This window comes from Podarcis erhardii, assembly GCF_964252035.2.
Source record: "Podarcis erhardii genome assembly, chromosome: 9".
Taxonomy (NCBI): Eukaryota; Metazoa; Chordata; class Lepidosauria; order Squamata; family Lacertidae; genus Podarcis; species Podarcis erhardii.
In genome coordinates this window covers 58,920,322-58,938,911 of record NC_138512.1, presented here as the reverse complement: position 1 = coordinate 58,938,911, position 18,590 = coordinate 58,920,322, and the positions used below count along the sequence as shown (strand labels likewise).

The following is an 18,590-nucleotide window of genomic DNA, read 5'->3' as shown; positions in this document are numbered from 1 at the left end:
AGCAAGGTACTATTTCTGTAAATGCTTATTGGCCAGGTCTGCCAAGGTACTATTTCTGCCCGAGGTACTATTTCTGTAAATGCTTATTGGCCAGGTCTGCCAAGGTACTATTTCTGGGTTAGCGGAGTCTGTAACCTCAAGCATGTATAAACTGAAGTGTATGTAACCCGAGGTAACACTGTAAATGCATATTGGCCAGGTCTGCAAGTGACAGTAAGCAAAACTATGGCTTTGCAAAAGCAGGTGGGCTCCCAAGAAGAAGATTATACCCAGTTTGCTCCTCCAAAGCCCTTTTAACTCAGTGCAGCAACTAAGCCAAGGTTTGGCTTGTCCCAACCTGGAATTGTGGTGAAGCTCTCCCCTCATTAATCACAAGCTGCAGCCAAGAACAAACCTTGGCTTTGCTGCTGTGCTGCCCTGAGATAAAGGACCTGGGGAGGAGCAGCTCCAATCTCCTCCCTGGGAGCCCACATATTTGCATGTGGATGCTAAAACCATGGTTTTGCTTAGTACAGGTGTGGGGAACCTCTGACCCTCCAAATATGGTGGAACTACAACTCCCAGCAGCCCTGGCAAGCATGGCCATCCAAGTTGGCTGACCATCACTGCCTCTTGTGGGAGTGAATTCTGTAGTTTGGCTCCACGATGTGTGAATAAGTAATTTCTTTCCAGCATTCAGCTTCACTGGATGTCGCTGAGTTCCAGGGTTATGAGAGACGGAGAAAATCATTTCTCTGTCCACTTTGTCCATGCCTAATGGTACACACTTCGACCATTTTGCCACTTACTTGCCTTTTCTCTAAACTAAAAAAGTCCCCAATGCTGTCATCTTTCCTCATAGTGGAGTTTCTCCATCCCAGCGATAATTCTGGTTGCCCCTTTCTAATTTTTTTTCTCCAACTCCACAATATCTTTTTTTTTGAGATGAGGTAACCAGAACATAGGGGTGGCGCTGTGGGTTAAACCACAGAGCCTAGGGCTTGCCGATCAGAAGGTCAGTGGTTCGAATCCCTGTGATGGGGTGAGCTCTCGTTGCTCGGTCCCTGCTCCTGCCAACCTAGCAGTTCGAAAGCATGTCAAAGTGCAAGTAGATGAATAGGTACCGCTCCAGCGGGAAGGTAAACGGCATTTCCGTGCGCTGCTCTGATTCGCCAGAAGCGGCTTCGTCATGCTGGTCACATGACCCGGAAGCTGTACACCAGCTCCCTCGGCTAATAAAGCCAGATGAGTGCCACAACCCCAGAGTCGGTTACGACTGGACCTAATGGTCAGGGGCCCCTTTACCCTTTAACCAGAACATATTCCAAAAGTGCATGGATCACATAACTGTATAACAGCATCATGATATCAGCAGTTTTATCTCCAATTCTTTCCTCAATTATCCCTATCATGGATAACCCGCACACTGGGTCCACATCTTTATTGAGGCATAGCTTCCCACTATGTTTCCCAGGAACTAGTATTCACAGATAAACTGCCCATGATCCTGGAGGAACTACATCCTTCTCAAGGGTCCTAGCCTTATTCTGAATACAGTGGTGCCCTGCAAGACGAACGCCTCGCAAGATGGAAAACCCGCTAGACGAAAGGGTTTTCCGTTTTGGAGGCGCTTCGCTAAACGAATTTCTCTATGGGGTTGCTTCGCAAGACGAAAAAATCTTGCGAGTTCCCGCTTTTTTTTCGCTTTTTTCCACCCTTTCCCTAAGCGCTAAGCCGCTTCTCAGCTGTTCCGCTGATAAGCCGCTTCTCAGCTGATCGCTAAAAGCCGCTAGACCGCTAATAGCGCTAATCCGCTAAGCTGTCAATGGGCTTGCTTCGCAAGACGAAAAAACCGCTAGACGAAGAGAATCGCAGAACGGATTAATTTCGTCTTGCGAGGCACCACTGTAATTTTGCCTAATTTCCTTGAAAACTCTTCGAGTTGGACTATAGCACCTTGTCGTACCTAAAAGACAAACAAATCTCTTATGGCTTTTGTAGACTAGAGTCAGATGGGTTGGGTATAAATAATAAAATTATTACTATTCTTTCTTCAGATGCATGAATGTGTGGTAATTTGACAAGTAAATGGTTGTACCTGGGTGAGAGGGCAGAGAGGCAGTGGCGTAGCGTGGGGGGTGCAGGGGGGGCCGGCCGCACCGGGCGCAACATCTGGGGGTTAGGGTTAGGGGGCGCAAATCCACGGGTTTGGGGGCGCAAATCCACGGGTTAGGGGGCGCAAATTACTTGCCTTGCCCGGGTGCTGACAACCCACACTACGCCACTGCAGAGAGGGCAGAGAGAACACAAATGAAAACATTATTGGCCATGGCAATTATGCTGTGTGCATCAGAAGCTGCCTTTCACCTACTCAGACTATTAGGCCATTAACTCAATACTATCCACACTGACTAAGGGTTTCAGGCAGAGATATTCCCAGCCTTACCTGGCAATGCAGTGGACTGAACTTGGGGCTTTCTGCATAGAAACATAAAGTTGGAAGGGACCCCAAGGATCATGTAGTCCAGCCCCCAGCTCTCCCATATAGGGCTCCAACCTGCAACCTTGGCGGTATCAGCACAACGCTCAAACCATCGACGGAAGAACTTTCGAAAGCGCACACAATCAATGAGTTAAAAGGCGATGATCAGAATTATGTGAAAATAACCGCAAGTTGCAGCTCTCCCCCGCCCCCCGTCCCCGGGCGAGGAGGCTTCAAGTCTCTGCAGAAAGATCCGACCCGGTCCTCCTGTCTCCGCCTCAGTTTCCCCTCTGTAACAACTTGTGGGGAGAATCCAGGAGACGGGGCGGCGAAGAACTTTCCCGGGGCAGCCCGATGGGGCTGGACTGTACCTGGTTGTAGCGCAGGACGTGCAGGTCCAGCTGTCCGGCCAGCGACTCCTCCAGCCGGTGCGCGGCTCCCATCTTCTGCAGCATTTGCTCCAGCTGCCCGGCCGAGAGGCTCCGGTTGCCCCCGAACAGCGCCAGGACATCCCGGGCGAAGGGCGGCCCCGCCGGCGAGGCGGCTGGCGTCGATCCTTGCGCCCTGGCTGGAGCCAAGCAGGCCAGTGCCAAAGCGAGAGCGGCGGCCAGGAGCGTCCGAGACACCAGAGACATCGCAGACGACGACGCAGCAGCTGCTCTTGGCTCAGCTGCTCAGCAGAAGCGGCACGGAGGGAGCGCGAAGGGTTAAGGTTTCGCCGACGGCGCGCACGCGCCTTGCCTTGCCTTGCCTTGCCTTCCCTTTGCCTGCGGGAGCCAACGAGGAGGTCCTGTCCGCAGCCTCAGCCTCCCTCGGGCGCACTGCGTCCTGCGCGGCTGCTGGTGGCGGGTCTTCCTTCGTCGCTCCCCTCCCCTCCTGGGCAAGGGCAGGGTTTGGGGCGCTCCCTCGGACCTTTCCTAATCCTGGAGAGCCCGCAGGATCGATGGAAGGGGGGCGGGAGGGCAGGAGCGAAGCCAAAAGAGACGGAGAGGAAAGTTTCTTCCCCAGCAGAAGCGGACGGGACAACAGGACGGCAGAGATGCATTCAGCTCCTCCTGCGTGATAGAGGACAGAACATAGGGGCAGGGAAGGTTGAGAAGGCAGCTGAAATCATACAGGAGTGGAGTTTCCCAGTTTTTGCTAGGAATTTTTATATAGACACACACACACACAAGCACATGCGCGCGCACACATGTACACACACACACATTGATCCATTAAGAAATTGCTTCTTTAATCCTTCAGCATTGCATTTTATTATATTAAAATTGAATTCCATGGATTTCAGATTGTAAGAGAATGAAATACAGTAAAAGAGGCAACAGCAACACATTAAAAAAAAATCAATATGAATAGTTAGTGCAATAGTTGTACCATCTTACTATCTTCAACCACAACCGCACCCCTCCCCTCTTCTCTCCTTCTGGCTAAACATGCCCATCTCTCTCAACTGTTCCTCATAGGGCTGGGTTTCTTCCAGACCTCCCTCACCATCATGCTCTCCCACCTTTGGACCCACTCCCATTTGTCAGTCTTAGTCTTAAAATGGGACGAGAACCTGCTCGCCATCAGTAATAATCAGTCTCACACAAAGATGGGTTGAAGAAATCTGACTGTCAGGCCAGTGAAGAATAAAGCAGCACTATTATTGAATTGTCATGCCAGTCAATTCTGTTTGCCCTTGTTCACAGTGAAGGTGCTCAGGTTCCTCGATCAGTTACTGTTTTATGTTTTGTAAACCACTTTGAAGTGCTACTTTTTTACAATCAAGCAGGGTATAAATTTAAATAAATAAAGCATGAGATAGGGCCTGTCATGGATGTGACCAGGGAACAAAGGGTCACATTTGAACCCCAAGTCTGAAGTTCCCCACTTCTGCTTTAAACCATCCCTTTATCTCTTCTCTTTCTCATGCAAGCAATTCTAAATTACTGTACTTTCAAGGCGGAGAATTCCAGGCCCACCACTACCCTTGCTTGCTGAAGCACTAACTGGGTGCATAAAAACTTTCCTTTTCAGAAATGTGAAACACACCGAAGAGTTAACAAGGGAGAGGGGGCACAGCATGCGCTTTGCAATTTCAGATGGTAAACAATAGTTTGCTAGGGCTTGGCTGTGGCTCAGAAATGTCAACATCTGAGCATGCAGATATGAGAGATTTGCCCAGGAAAACAGCAGGGTCATTGCTGATCTCGCTGGGGCCGGGTTTATCAACTTTCTAAATAATGTCATTAGGGCATGGATGTGTGGATGTTTTGTTTTGCTTATTCCAGGTGTGCTGATCCCTACAAATTTCACAGCGGCCGTATGCAGCCTATGTCCCAGTTGTCAACATGAGAGATGCCCCCAATCCGTTATTGTTGCACAGTACACACAGCCCCATCTTGGGTAAACAGGCTGTGTCAGCATTCAGAAACTCACCCATGTCATTTCATGTGCCCACCTTTACAAGCATTGTTCTCTGTCATTTTGTTTTAGGGCTAAAGCAAGACACGATGAGTAAATACGCATAGGATTATGCTGCAGTCGTGCTCTCAAACTATATCGTAGAATCGGAAAGTTGGAAGAGACCACAAGGAACATCTGGTTGAAGCCCCCTGCAATGCAATAATCTTTTGTCCAACATGGGGCTTGAACCCACAACCTTGAGATTAAGAGTCTCAAGCTTCTCGAGACCACCATGGATCACACCCCTTTCCCTGGCAGGGTTTCTGCCTGCCTTGTTAGCAGCTACACAACAGGCAGAAATTCAACAAGGACAGGAGCATTGCCAGCAAAAGTGATGGTGCATCGTCTAGTATTTATTTTTCCTTATCGAGCTGTTCTTCCTACCAATCAGTTGGGAAAATCCCGCATGCTCCTATATCTCAGGTTACTCAATAGCTTCTCACCTGGAAGGGTCAAACAGAAGCTTGCCACATGCAAGGTATTTACCAAAGGGAAATCCTGAGAATAGCCTCACACATTTGCACATCCTATTGCTCCATTCCGGTAGCCACTACTCTTTCACAAACTATTTGCCCATGCTTGTCTTGTTTCACACCACCTTTCACAATACGTTCTCCCACTATCTTGTTTTCATATGCTGGGGGTAGGTTGGGGGGGGGGGAAGCATGCCACTTCTCTGCTTACCTCTTGCTGTTGCTGATTATGTCTGCGGTCCTTCAGAATAGCCAATGCTTCTTGCACAGATAAAGCTTTGAGGAGGGACACAGGTTGCAGTTCAGTCACTGTGCACTGCCAGATAGCCTCGGCCATGTGCAACTGCTCGGGTCAAAAGCCAACCACGGCTGGCCCCTCCCAGCGGTGGTTTTAGCCTTCCTTTCCTCCAAAAGACAGAGCCAAAACGAATTGGGTAGAGAAACAAATTCCTGCTGCCAATTCAGCTGCTCCAGTTCCTCATGCTGCAAATTAAGCAGTACACGTGGATCTGCCTTTCAGCCTCTGTTGGGAAATAGCTAATATTCCTTCTGACTAAGCAGGGATATGGAAAGCATTTCAACACAACACCGGGGACATGCTGTCCTTTATTCCTTGCTTCCCTGAACCTGTCCCTCTATACATAGATAGGTTCCTGTTTTGAGCTGTTCCTGGAGAATGAAGGTGGGGATCAAGGGGTGGAATGGCAGAGCGAGAGGCTTGCCAAAGAACTGCACTACAGAAGTGCTCATTCTTTGAGAGACCAGCTGAGCTGCCAGCAGCTCTGCAAATGCCCTTCTCCCTTGTTTCAATGAGCTGCCCTTAGATCATTCTTGAACCAGTCATTTAAAGGAGAGAATCTGCATGGGGGAAACTGCAGCCGCTGTAGTTTTTGTGAAAAGAATCAATGGTGCTCCTGCTACTGGCCTTCCCAGATCCATCTGGCTGATCACTGGTTGGAACCCAGATCCAGCAGGCTCTCCTCATGTCCTTAATCTTTCCCCCCACCTGCCACCCATTGCAAGCCCACTGACGGGTTCCAGACACGGAGCTTCCTTATATGTCTTTTTGTGCAATGTATAATTCCCCATTCAGCTGTTTCCAGGGCCTAGTGAGTTTGCTGCTGGAAGGCAGAGGGACAGCCTGTGGGGGAAACTATGAAAACAGGCAGATCTCTTGCACTGTAGGACTCATAGGAGTCAACTCCTAGGGGCTGAGGTCCCTTCAGTTCCCCTAATAAAATATTTGAGGGCACTGGGCTCCCACAAAGTTGATGAGCATTGCCATTCAAATGGTGTTTGTGTCTTGTGATCAGTGTGGGGACTTACTTTGCTTCCCCACAATATTTTATTCAATTTGGTACCCCTGGTAGGACTGATTTTTCTGGACATTATCTTCACAATTCTTGGAAATGATCTGATATGCTATCAGGGCAGAGCCTACCATTGCATGGCGATTTTCAGCCTCATCTCAATCAAGGAAGGAGCACTTTGTATGAATCCAGCTATTGCAGCTGCAGATGGATTGAGCAAGGTTATGGGTTGAGTAGAGCTAGAGAAGTGGTGGAGCAACCTAAGAGACAAATTGGCATGTGCTAAATGCTATACACACCCATTCAGCACAAGGGGTGGATCTGTGACATGCTAGAGACCACACTTTTTGTAGTCCTTCCCACTGCCACTCCTGTTGGGGATCATTTCCAGGTGTGCCAAGTAACATGGCATAGGGTCGGCATACACCAGGGATGAGGAACCTGTGGCCTTTCAAATGGAATCCAACTCCCATCAGCCATATCCTTCACAGGCAATGATCATGATGATGGGAGTTGTGGTCCAATGATCATGATGATGGGAGTTGTGGTCCAACAAAATCCAGAGGCATTGGATTCTTCATTCCTTCCAATGCATGGTACTGATACGATCCCCTTGCATTGGGGTTGATACCGTTTGTCGCACTTATTCCTGTGCCCTTTAACAGTAACCAAGCATGCAGAAATATAGCTGACGTCACATGCAAGGAGATAAAAAGACAGGAAAAGCTTCACCTCTTGCATTGATGCACAAGGTTATCAGGATCAGGTTTCATGGTCGCATTGTGCTCACGTCATGCTGCATTAATGAATTGTTGTTGTAAATGGTTTTAAAAAAACCCTCCTTCTTTGGTTGACTAGGTAAACTGAACTGCAATACTGCTGCATAGTGGGATACTGTTGACACCGCAGGAACACACTGATTCAGTTATAAATATTTTGACATTGTGGGTCCACTTGTCAACGTGTTGGGAGACTGGACTTCGCCACGGTAAGGGAACATGTGAACCCCTCTTATTTTCTGCATATGACTGGGTCATTCAGTAGTCCTTAATTAAAAAAACACACGCTATTATTTCCCTAACAGATAACTTTCACTATCCCACATTTGGTCAGCAACTGACTCTGAAAGCTGTTTTTGAGTTTCATTAAATAAACAAGGCTATTTGCTGTTTTTAGATGTGTGGCCTGTATTTGCATAATGCTGAAACGTTCAATTCTTCGGTAATTCCAGGGGGAATTATTTTCTCTTTCCAATCCGCTGCAGAATGAAAATCCTTCTCCATTTTGAGGGCTAGCCAAAGTTTAACCTCAAGGATGGATGCTCTCTCTCCTCTCTCCCTAATGGTTAAGTTTGTTTTTTATTAAGCTGTAAGTTATTTGAAAAGGAGAGAATGGCAAATAAGATCTAGGGGGTCATGTAGGTTTAGCCGCCTGTTGCACAAGCAGTTTATATGATCATTCCACTAACCAAAGAGCATTTTAATGATGGCCATGCCCAGCATAAATTAGCAGGGGAGTTCCCCTCTTCCCGGTGAAGTCTACAGTGAATGTAAACAATTTTTCTTGGGACAAGTGAGACTGGCATTCCACAAGGCTGATTCACTGCTTTCTTGACCAATGTGAGTTTGCCACGAGCAATGTGAGTTTGGGGGTCACCATCAACATCTGGATACTATGGAATGAGCCACTTTGAGTTCACAAATGCAAGATCTACGCACCATTGAAACTAGGGTCTTCTATGGGGAAACCAGTATTTAACATGTGAATCCACTCTGTTAGTTGGGGCTAGCTAAAATGGTTAATTATAACTCGGGCTTCAATGCTTTGTGGGCCATCGAGGCAAATATTTCTGAGTCTACTGAGATTTAAACCTGTATCGTTCCATTACAGTATACAGGCCTAATGTCAGAGCCAGTATTAGGCTTGCCAGAATATTGTCTGCCAGGACTAGAAACAGGAAAGTCGAGATTTCTATGCAGCAGTCCCATGTGACGAGCATTAAGTATTGCACATTTTAACATCTTCCCAGCAGTAACTATGCCCATAGCATTTTCAGGCTCTGCAATGGTCCCATCTAACTATGCTAGCCAATGAACCCACCTCTTGCTTGCTGAAATAGTGTGTGTGTGTGTGTGTGTGTGTGTGTGTGTGTAGGACCCTGGTTCTTCTGTGGCTGGAATGTGAGTTTGTACAAAGGTAAAGAGTCACACCCATTACCCTTCCCACTTTTGCCTCTGGCTGCACCTACCAGAAGTATGCAGACCCCAGAAGGTTGCACCTAAGGGACTATGACCCTCAAGATGAAAAAGTTCCTCATAGCTTCCTGAATTATGTGTCTGCAGTTAGGCATAGTTGCAATGAGTAGAGAATATCAGATTGTGGGAGGCCTCTTTGGGGTGGGGGGCTGATGAATAGATAGCCACATTATCAGAGCAGAGCTCCTAGCTCAGGCCCCTTGATTTATTATTTTGACAGCGCTTGTTGTTTTGTAACTGCCAACTCCAGCATGTGTTCATTACTCCTTCTCCTTTCCTGGCACTGAAAGGCATTTTTGTTTTGCTGGAGTGAGCACTTATTAACCAGAAGCATTTGTGCTAATAGAGGGCTGGATTAGTCTGAAGAATGCTTTGCCACAAGATATTACGGAAAGAAAGGCTTTGAACAGAGGAAAAATACCTGCCAGCTATGTTGCTTCTTGGACTGACACTTGCTCCAACTGAATTGTTCAGAATTTTTTGAGATTTAGAGATGAGTGAGTAAAAATGTTTCAATGGCCCTGATTTATTTGCTGGCTCTTTTAAAAACAAAAAAAGCAAAAAGCAAATCACGTGTGAGATGATATGTGGATACTGCCATTATATAGCTTAGTCAATAGATGGCAGTGGACTTACTTATATCTGAGCAGAGTCTGGAGTCCATTCTGGTTTTAAGAGAGACAATAGCATCCTTGTCTATGTTCCTGATTTGGTATGTCCTCTTCGTCTTTCACAAATGGCAGCACTGTTAGCAAAATTTATCCAGTTGCATTAGACAGAACTATGAATTAAACATCCAGTCCAATATTTCTTTTTCAGCTTGATGAAAAGTTTAAGAAACCCTACTGTAGAACTACAAAGCTTTCTGTGTAATGGGATTTTTATTATTTTTTTAATAATACAATAAAATAGTGGCTACAGAAAATACAAATAAGTAGAAAATGGAGTCCTCTCTTAAAAGTAATTCTTAGTCCTCGACAGCCACAGAAGATAGCACCCAGCTCTCACCTGGCATCTTTCCTTTCCCCTTCCAGCCTCTCACCCTGGGAGACCAACATTTCCCTGTCTTTCAACGATGGTCTTCTATCTATCATATACCACCCCCATGAGTATACAATCTCTGGACATTAACAAACGTCCCAGACATAGGACTCCAAAGGAAAAAGAAACAGAGAACTACAAAACTCTCCAGCAGATTTGGGTGTCAGAAGGCTCTGTCCCCAGGGTCTCTTCAACAGCAAGGGTCTACTTGGGAGCAGGGGTGGGAAAGTAGATCCAACCAATAGGCTGGATCCAAAACTCCGCAGCACCAAGTGGTCCCCCACATGTCAATCATCTGGCATCAGATATTCTTGCAAAAGGATGTCTTCCTGATCGGGGGAAAGTAATCAATCTGAGGGGTTCAGGTGCCTACTTGATATCATAGGATAGGTGATTTCACAGGTGGAGCACCACAACCTAAATGATTCTCCCATTGTTCACTGCACAGTAGACATGAACCCCCAAAGTATGTAGTTATTTCAAGAATTCATTCTGATCTGTATCATAAAACTAGCTCTCCAAGCCTTCTGATAGAGAGTCATGTTCCTGGACATGACAATTGCACATTGACTTGGTGTGATAAATTTCAAAGGGACTTAAGGTGGATTGAAAATGAGCAGGTTTGAGCTTTGCCTTCCCCATGACTACCAACACCATCAAAACACATGCTACCACATTCTAATCCCTTCCGTCTCCCTATCAATCATTTACAATAGAAAATGCTTAAAAGGTGCATTCAAAAACACATGAAGTCACGTTTCTAGAGCAGGGTTCATGGAAACTGGTCCAAAATATCTCCAGTAATAAATGAGAATTAATTAATGAGCACGCTCCATCCTCAAGGACATTAGAATAAATTTGTTGAACTCAAACATTGTCATATCAAACATTTATGGAACACTCTCCTCCAACAGGGACACTTGGCTTCCCCTTTGTTCTCTTTTAGGTGGGGCCTGAGGACTTTTCATCATTGGTATTATTTTGGTCTGCTTTTAATTAATTGTTCCTTTACTGTGTGTTGTTTTACATTTTTTAATCAAATTTCTGGCTTAAGAGCAAATGGTTGACCTTCTCTTTATATCCTAGCATTGTGAATTTTGATAGTTGTTTTAAAATTCTCTAGGTTTATATAGGACTAAACAACAACAAGCTTTATATATGTGTACCTCTCTGGAGAAATACTTGTATTTTGAAAAGTGAATAAGAACTTAGAAGTGTCTCCCAATAGATAAAATAAATTAGGGAACCTAATTTATTTCTAACTTCAGTCTCTTTGTCCAGATCCATGGGGATGTGCACTACTAAGGATAGATGATCGCCCAAGCAAGGGGAGGCAAGTAGTTTGCACCAGACAGAGAGGGAGGAAGCTCAAGGTAAGATCAGCACCTTGGAGAGGGACCAAGGTGTGATTTTCAGGACCATAGTTAGTCATCCTGCAGCTGAGGCAAGGCATGAAAGTTGTCTCAGCAGTGTCCTGGAGAATGCAGCAGATATTTATAGCTGAGGGTGGATATTCATTGACTAGACTGAGGCCCCGCTCACTGAATGCTTGTATCAAAAACCTGGTAAACCTGTGCCTGAACTGTATCACTTTGGAGTGCTCACTTTTGTCTCACCCAACTGAATGCAGAGTCCACCACATCTTTAAAAATATCAATTCATATAGAAAACTAGATTTCAGAGAGAAGATGCTAGCCTAGCTTCCTCCATAATATGTGAGTTTCTATGTTGCCAGAATCCCTATTTTCCCCCGTAGTGAAGCATTCCATCATGTGTAGCCCTACCTTCTGTCTAAAATGGTACAGCCCACACATTGGTATCTCGACTAGACCTTAGGCCAACATCTGGAAGCCAATGCTGGTTTCTAGTGCAATAGGCAGTCAGTTTATAAATCTAGTTGTTGTGCTGAGTTTTCAACTGTGCTCACTATTCCATCCTATTTCTTGAGCAATAACAATGGGGAAAGGGGAGGGGGCGGATATTTCACTTTCCCAAAAGCATATGCTTCAGAAGAACTTGGTTTTGCAATGTCTGTTTATCATCTACAGTTGCCAGTTAGTTAGGACTAAGTCACATGCCTACACTGACTGCATCTTGTTTGTGCCATTGGATTCTGCATTCATTTGTGATCTGCAACGAGCCAAGATGCCCTGCTACAGCTATCTCTTGCAGTGTTTCACCTCTGAACCTTCCTATGTGAAATGGCCTTTTTTCTTTTTCTCTCTCTCTTTCTGTACTCATGCATCATGAACTCTGACCTATGACAGTTTATCCACAGTAAATGGATTAATCATCAAGGTGTCACAGGATTCTGAATTGTTTTTGCTAAAATAGGCAAACACAGCTATCTTTTTGCAATTTTAGAAAAGATGCGTGGAGAATGTTCTGCATGTGCATTTTTAAGCAATACTCCTTGTGTCTATCCAATATTCAAATACTGCTACATTCACACACCCCTGTTCAGAAGAAGAAGAAGAAAAAGAAGAGTTTGAATTTGATATCCCGCTTTATCACTACCCTAAGGAATCTCAAAGTGGCTAACAATCTCCTTCCCTTCCTCCCCCACAACAAACACTCTGTGAGGTGAGTGGGGCTGAGAGACTTCAGAGAAGTATGACTAGCCCAAGGTCACCCAGCAGCTACATGTGGAGGAGCAGGGAATCGAACCCAGTTCACCAGATTACGAGTCCACTGCTCTTAACCACTACTGTCTCTCTCTCTCTCTCTCTCTCTCTATATATATATATATCCCACACACATAACTAGCCAGCTATTATTTTTAACTTTACACACACACACACACTTTCACAGCATAAAACAGTGCACTGAAGTCAAAGCAGCATTTATGTGAAAATAAAAAGACAGTATCTTTGGGAGAGCTTTACATGTGCAGGATAAATGGAAATCCCATTACACACCTCCCAAAGATTTGTGTATGTCAGCATATTATTGTCTTCATTCTTTATCTGTAGTACACTTTTCTCCCAAAAAGCAAGATCAGCGTAGCTGACATGAGATAAAAACAAGTATGATAACAACAGGCAAGCAATATGAAACCTTATCTGACAACAAAAATGCCGCATTAAATCTACAGATTAACAAACTTTAAATTTTGTATTTAAGGAAATACCAGCTTGGTTAAACATTCCACAATTCTTAAATAATATTGTGTGCATATTGTAAATTTTGATCCTTTGGGGTCATCTTGATAGCAGAAATAAAATATATACTCTGAACGGTTTTTGTTTTTTAATTTGGAATGTCTTCTACTAATAAAATAGCATTTTAAAATGGCTGTATTGTAAGCATTGCCTGCCACTGCAAGCATTTAATGGTTTGGTAATAATGATGATGATGATGATGATGATGATGATGATGATGATGTACCTGTTCCAGATGAGAACACCTGTTCCAGATGAGAACACCTGTTCCAGATGAGAACACCTGCACCTGTTGAAATCAAGGCAGAAGATGTGCATTTCTCTAGTCCTGCAGTGTGAGCATTTTGTTGTAATTGTCACACTTATTTTTCAGGAGTAGCATCAAAAGCTCCTGGCCTCTTGATCTGCCTGCCCTGGTATGTATGGCAGAAGGAATGGTTGACAGCAAAGATATTACAGCATATGATGCTTGCATGCATGGTTAATGAGCTGGCAAAACCAGAACTACAAGGCATGCATTAATAGCAGCGATTTACTTCTCTGATAAAAAAAGCTAGTTGAACACTAGCACAGGTTGTTGCAGGGTTCTTGCTTTCTCAAACAGAAGAACAGCTTGTGCTCCTCTAAAAACCAAGAATGGAGCATCCCTTAAGGATTATGATGTGCTACATACCAAATTCACATAAGCAGACATTTCTGTGTCTCACATAATGATCACACATAGCTTGTGGTTTTACTCACCAAGTTTCCCACCTCTGATTTCACTAAATGAAGAAACTGCAAGCAAATGCCACTCATTTAACAACAAGGCAAACAGGTTTATTCTCCAACTGCTGGTATGTAGAAGCTCCAAAAGCCATGATGACTAATGACGGAGAAGAGTCGCTATGCTGCAGCAGTGAAGAGTGTTGAGTTGGGGCCTGGGAGATCAGGATTCAACTCCACACAGAGCCAAGAAGTAGTAGGTGACCTAGTTGCTGCTTCCCAGCTGAACTTCCCTCACAGAGTTGTTGCAGGGTTAAAATGAAGAAAGGAAGAACCACTTCTGCCCCCTTGAGCAACTTGGAGTTCCAAAGATCTCAGAAGCCTGCTCCACAGTAATTCAGAGCAGGGCTTTGGGTGCAGCTGCCCCGTTCTATGAAATAGCAGTCCTGCTGAGATACCGTGGGTGTCCGCTTATCTGCACTTTCCAGAAAGAGTTGAGGACATTTTTGTTCTGATAAGCTTTCCAAACCAATAAATGGGTCTTTCACAACTGAATAAAAGGGTTTCCCCCCCCCCAACTTGTTAGGATTTTGTTTTAAATGTATTTGCTGCTTTTGTGTTTTTAACTGTTTTTTAATAGATCTCCTCTTTGAATGTCTCAAATCCCAGATAAAGCCATCTGAGCTAATGGTCATCACCAGCTACACAAACAAGAGCAGAGGACTCCCCTGCATGAGTGCCTGAGGGCCCTGCTCCTGCCATTCACCACCTGGCCTGACAGGCCTCAAAAGAATCCTGCCTGAAACCCACCAATCAGAGTAGACAATACTGAGCTAGATGGACCAATGGCGCCTTTCCATGTTCCTCTTTTGCTTCCGGCCACCTAGTAGTAAAGCAAATTCCATGTCTTCATTACATGTAGAAAAACTACTTTGCCAGGTTGATTCAAACAGCCAATCGGTTTTGGAGTAAAAGTGTTCCCCATCAGATGCATCTTCATCCAGGTTTGGGGGAAATTAAGAATGATGTCCCTTTGACTGAATCTACAGATGATTCTGCAGTTGCTGCCTGAAAGTATCTCCATATAGTGAACTGAAGTTTGGTACTGGTTGGAAGGTAGGGTAGCATTGCCTTCCTGTACCTGTCTACTCAGAAATAAGTCCCGTTAAGTATGGCCTGCTCTCCAATAAGTGGGCATGGGGTAGCAGCCAAAACCTACAATTACAGTGGCAGGGAGTCTGGGTGGATGCCAATGGACCATCCCTGACAATTGGGTCTTGCTAACTGGGGCTGATGGCTGGGTCCAGCAAGCGGTTCCTCACACTTTTACTTCAGACTGACCTGGGAGTAAGTCTTATTAAATATAGTACTTCTGGGTAGGCATGCATAGGATTGAACTGTGACTGTGATAAGAGAGGAGCACATTCCTAAGAAACCCTGTGATTCCTTACGGTCACTAAACAATATGTGACAATTTCAGGTAGATTGCTGATCCTTTCCTCATACTGGAGTCCCCCTATGTTTTTGCTTTGTATAGCACGGCCATTTATTTTAAAAAATCGTAACATATTCTTCTGCATTTTAGACTTTTAAATGTGTTTATTATTGTTCCTGCTGAATAACACTTTAGGGTATAACAAGCACTTCACATATGCCTCTCAGTAAGCTTTACAACTACCCTGTACGTTAAGCAGATATTATTATCCCTGTTTTGCAGAAGAAGGGGTGGAGACAGGGAGAGAGACTGAGACTGAGAAATAGTGGCTTGCCTAAGGCCGCCTGGCGAACAGATGATGAAGATTATAGCATTTGAACAAAAGAGTTTGGTCATAGTGACTGCATTATGCAGTGTTAGCCACCCATGTTTAGCCCTTGAATCTCGGGTATGCCATTTAATAAAGTAAACGACCTTGATTATATGTGTAAACGATGATACGAACAAACAGTTTAAAGAGCTGAGTCACGTCCCTCAACATTGTGCATTGTGGGAAATAATGTCATAGTAATCAGCCAGCAAGCAGACAATTTTATCCTCTACTTTTGCAGGGTGCTTAGACTGTTAGTGATCCAATGCTGACTTGGCTTAACCTTTGTTAAAATATAATTAGATTTACTAGAAGCAGGGAGTGCCATAGTCATGCTAGGCCCTATCTGAGTTCAGTTCGTTTACCTTTCAGTGAAATGATGTTACATCTGGTGAGGGAAAATCCCAAATTCTTCCATCCATATAGAAGAGGTTTTTTTTAAGGGAGGGAACGGGGGAAAGAGAGAGAGAGAGATTGAGAGATCTGGAGCATAGTTTGCTTTTATCCTGCATTAAAGAGTCTTAGGCCATGTATACACCATACATTTGAGAAACATTCCTTCCCTGGTAACTGTAGTCTGCACCTCACATAATTACAGTTCCTAGCACCCTTAGTAAATCATAGTAGCCAGGATTCTTGAGGGAGGGGGTATATTTAATATGACTGATATATGCCCAATACGGCTGCATACATTTAAAGCACATTTGTTTCCTCAAAGAATCCTGGGAATTGTAGTTTGTTGAAAGTGCTGGGAATTGTAGCTCTGGGAGGGATAAACTCCTGTTCTTGGAATTCTTTGGGGAAATAATGTGCCTTAAATGTATGCTGTCTATGCAGCCTTCTTACTATGTATATTAGTGGTTTATACTTAGGGGTATTAATATGGAGTCCTCTAGTTGTTGTCGATCTCCAACTATGGGCTTTATTTTTCTGTTCCTACAAAGTAGGGGTTTTTTTATATTTTATATTTTATATTTTAATATTGCATCTGAGTGTTTTTATGGTTTGGATTCTTCCATTTTAATCCTTTTATTGTACTTTTGATATTGCATTTTATTCTTTGTTCTGTAAGCTGCCTTGAGGACATGCTGTTGATTGTCGTCTATGCAAGTATGGTAAATAAATGAACTGGGAACAAGAAACTGGGAGCTAGTAACCAGCTTCATCAATACAACAACCCTTTGGGGTAGGTTAGGCTGGGAGAATGTGACTGTCCCAAAGACACAAGTCTTAGTTCAGCACAATAACCCCTTTCCCACAATAGCCCCACAAGAACAGAGACATGAGAATATAGTGTTATGACTTTGTGTGTGTGTGTTAAGCTGGGTGCCCAATACCTCTAATCCCTGGATCCAGCAAGTGTTCCAATATAAGACAGGCTAGTTTCCTGATGAGGTGATCACCTGAGCGATGAGCCATTAAGGGGGATTAAGGGGCTCTGTGGGAGATGGCAAATGGTAGTTAGAAGGACAAAGCTTGAGTCTAGAATCAAGTTATGTGAGCCAGGAGCTGGAAGAAAAGCTGCAGGGTGGAAAGGCAGAGAAAGAGTCTGAATCCAAGACTGCAGCTATGGGAGAAACAAGACGCTTTTGGGGTGTTAATGCTGTGAGCCCCTTCATCGTAGGCTCAGGTTGTAGATATCTGCAAATAAGCCATATATCATTGTCAGATGTCAAAGGTGGTTGCTCACGAGTAACCAGGCAGGACTCTGACCTGTCTTTTACAGGTTTTATTTAGGTGCAAAACTATTTACAGTGCAGAACCCCAAAGTTCATGTCTGCCTCAATCGCTAGCAGAATCCGGGAGTGCTTGTTTCCTGAACCTCCCCCCAGCATAAAAGGCTCATTTCGCCCAGCCTTTTCCTTCTCTCTTTGTGCTTTAGACTTCTGCGCAGGGTGGGTGACGGAAGGGGCGTGCTTCCCTCCTGGCCAGCTTTGCCAGAAGTGGTGTTGAGGCTCCTACCAGCATCCTCTGGTCCTTTCACCTCTTCCCCACTGGTGTGATGGCCTGGGATTCGGACTCAGATGCTGAACCTGAGGAATCCCAGCCTGCACAGTATTCCCTGCCTCCAGAACCAGCTGAGCCGGGGCTGGGGCTTGAGCCTGAAGGGTCCTCACCTGTGCTGGATCCTCAGGTGCAGGCACCAGCTGAGTCTGCTCTGGCTCCTGAGGTGATGGAGGACCCATTGCCTGCAGGTGCTCCACTCTCAGTCCCGTCAGGGGAAGCTGAGGTTGCCTCTGGGTCTGGTAACCCTCCAGCCTCTCCTGAGCTACGGAGGCTCAGGGCAGAGAGGCAGAGGGAACTAAGTTCCCGCAGGAGGAGTGCCCGCCTCCAGGTCAGGAGAGGCGAGTCACCTGTGGATCGGGGCCGCCCTCAGCCTCGGGGCAGATAAAAGCCAGCCAGCCCCAGTCCCAAGTTGCAGGAGCAACTTTGTAGGTTGCCAGGTCCTGCCTGAACCCTGTCCTGCTCTCCTGCCAGCACTCTTGACCTCACCGGACTCCCTGCCCTGCACCCAGCTTCATCTTTTATGGACTGCCTCTATATTGCTCCTTTGACCTTGGACTGGACTCGGACCTCGCCTCTTGGTTGACCCATGGGACCAGCACAACTGGAGGTGGGGTTTCCTCATCACCAGAAGAAGAACTGCTTCGCAAGTTTTTTGGAGGCTCCCAGTAATACAACTGACCCTCTGTTTCCCGCCCCTATTCTGATGGCAGTTCCCTGACAATCATAAAGACACCACTTTCTCTGTTGTACCTTGTTTCCAAAAGCAAACATAAACCCTGGGTAAGCACCCGGAACCCCTGGAATCTCACACCGCTCAGAGATTGGGGTGGTGGGCAACAAGATGTCTTTTCACTTCCAGCTTTTGAAAATAGAAGCCACAAGCGAGGGGTGCAATCAGGAATGGCACTGTTTTCCCAATGAAGA

General features: G+C 45.3%; 1 protein-coding gene and 1 long non-coding RNA gene across 6 annotated transcripts in view; both read right to left on the bottom strand.

The window, feature by feature from the left end:
* SLC39A8 (solute carrier family 39 member 8) overlaps positions 1-13,592 on the bottom strand; it is a 43,024-nt gene extending 29,432 nt beyond the window's left edge. Inside the window, exons 1-3 of one of the 5 annotated variants that reach the window (XM_081877003.1) lie at positions 13,431-13,591; positions 13,376-13,394; positions 2,833-3,516 (exon numbers count right to left, since the gene is read on the bottom strand). In XM_081877003.1, coding sequence (XP_081733129.1) covers positions 2,833-3,096 — 264 coding nt within the window. In that variant the 5' untranslated portion in view covers positions 3,097-3,516; positions 13,376-13,394; positions 13,431-13,591. The other 4 variants (XR_014160301.1, XM_081877002.1, XM_081877004.1 and 1 more) reach the window with 4 other exon arrangements.
* On the bottom strand, positions 9,810-12,420 carry LOC309349358. The gene is made up of 2 exons (XR_014159874.1): positions 11,155-12,420; positions 9,810-11,123 (listed from the first exon to the last, which is right to left on the bottom strand). It is a non-coding gene; the product is annotated as an uncharacterized lncRNA (long non-coding RNA).
* Positions 13,593-18,590: the final 4,998 nt, after the last annotated feature.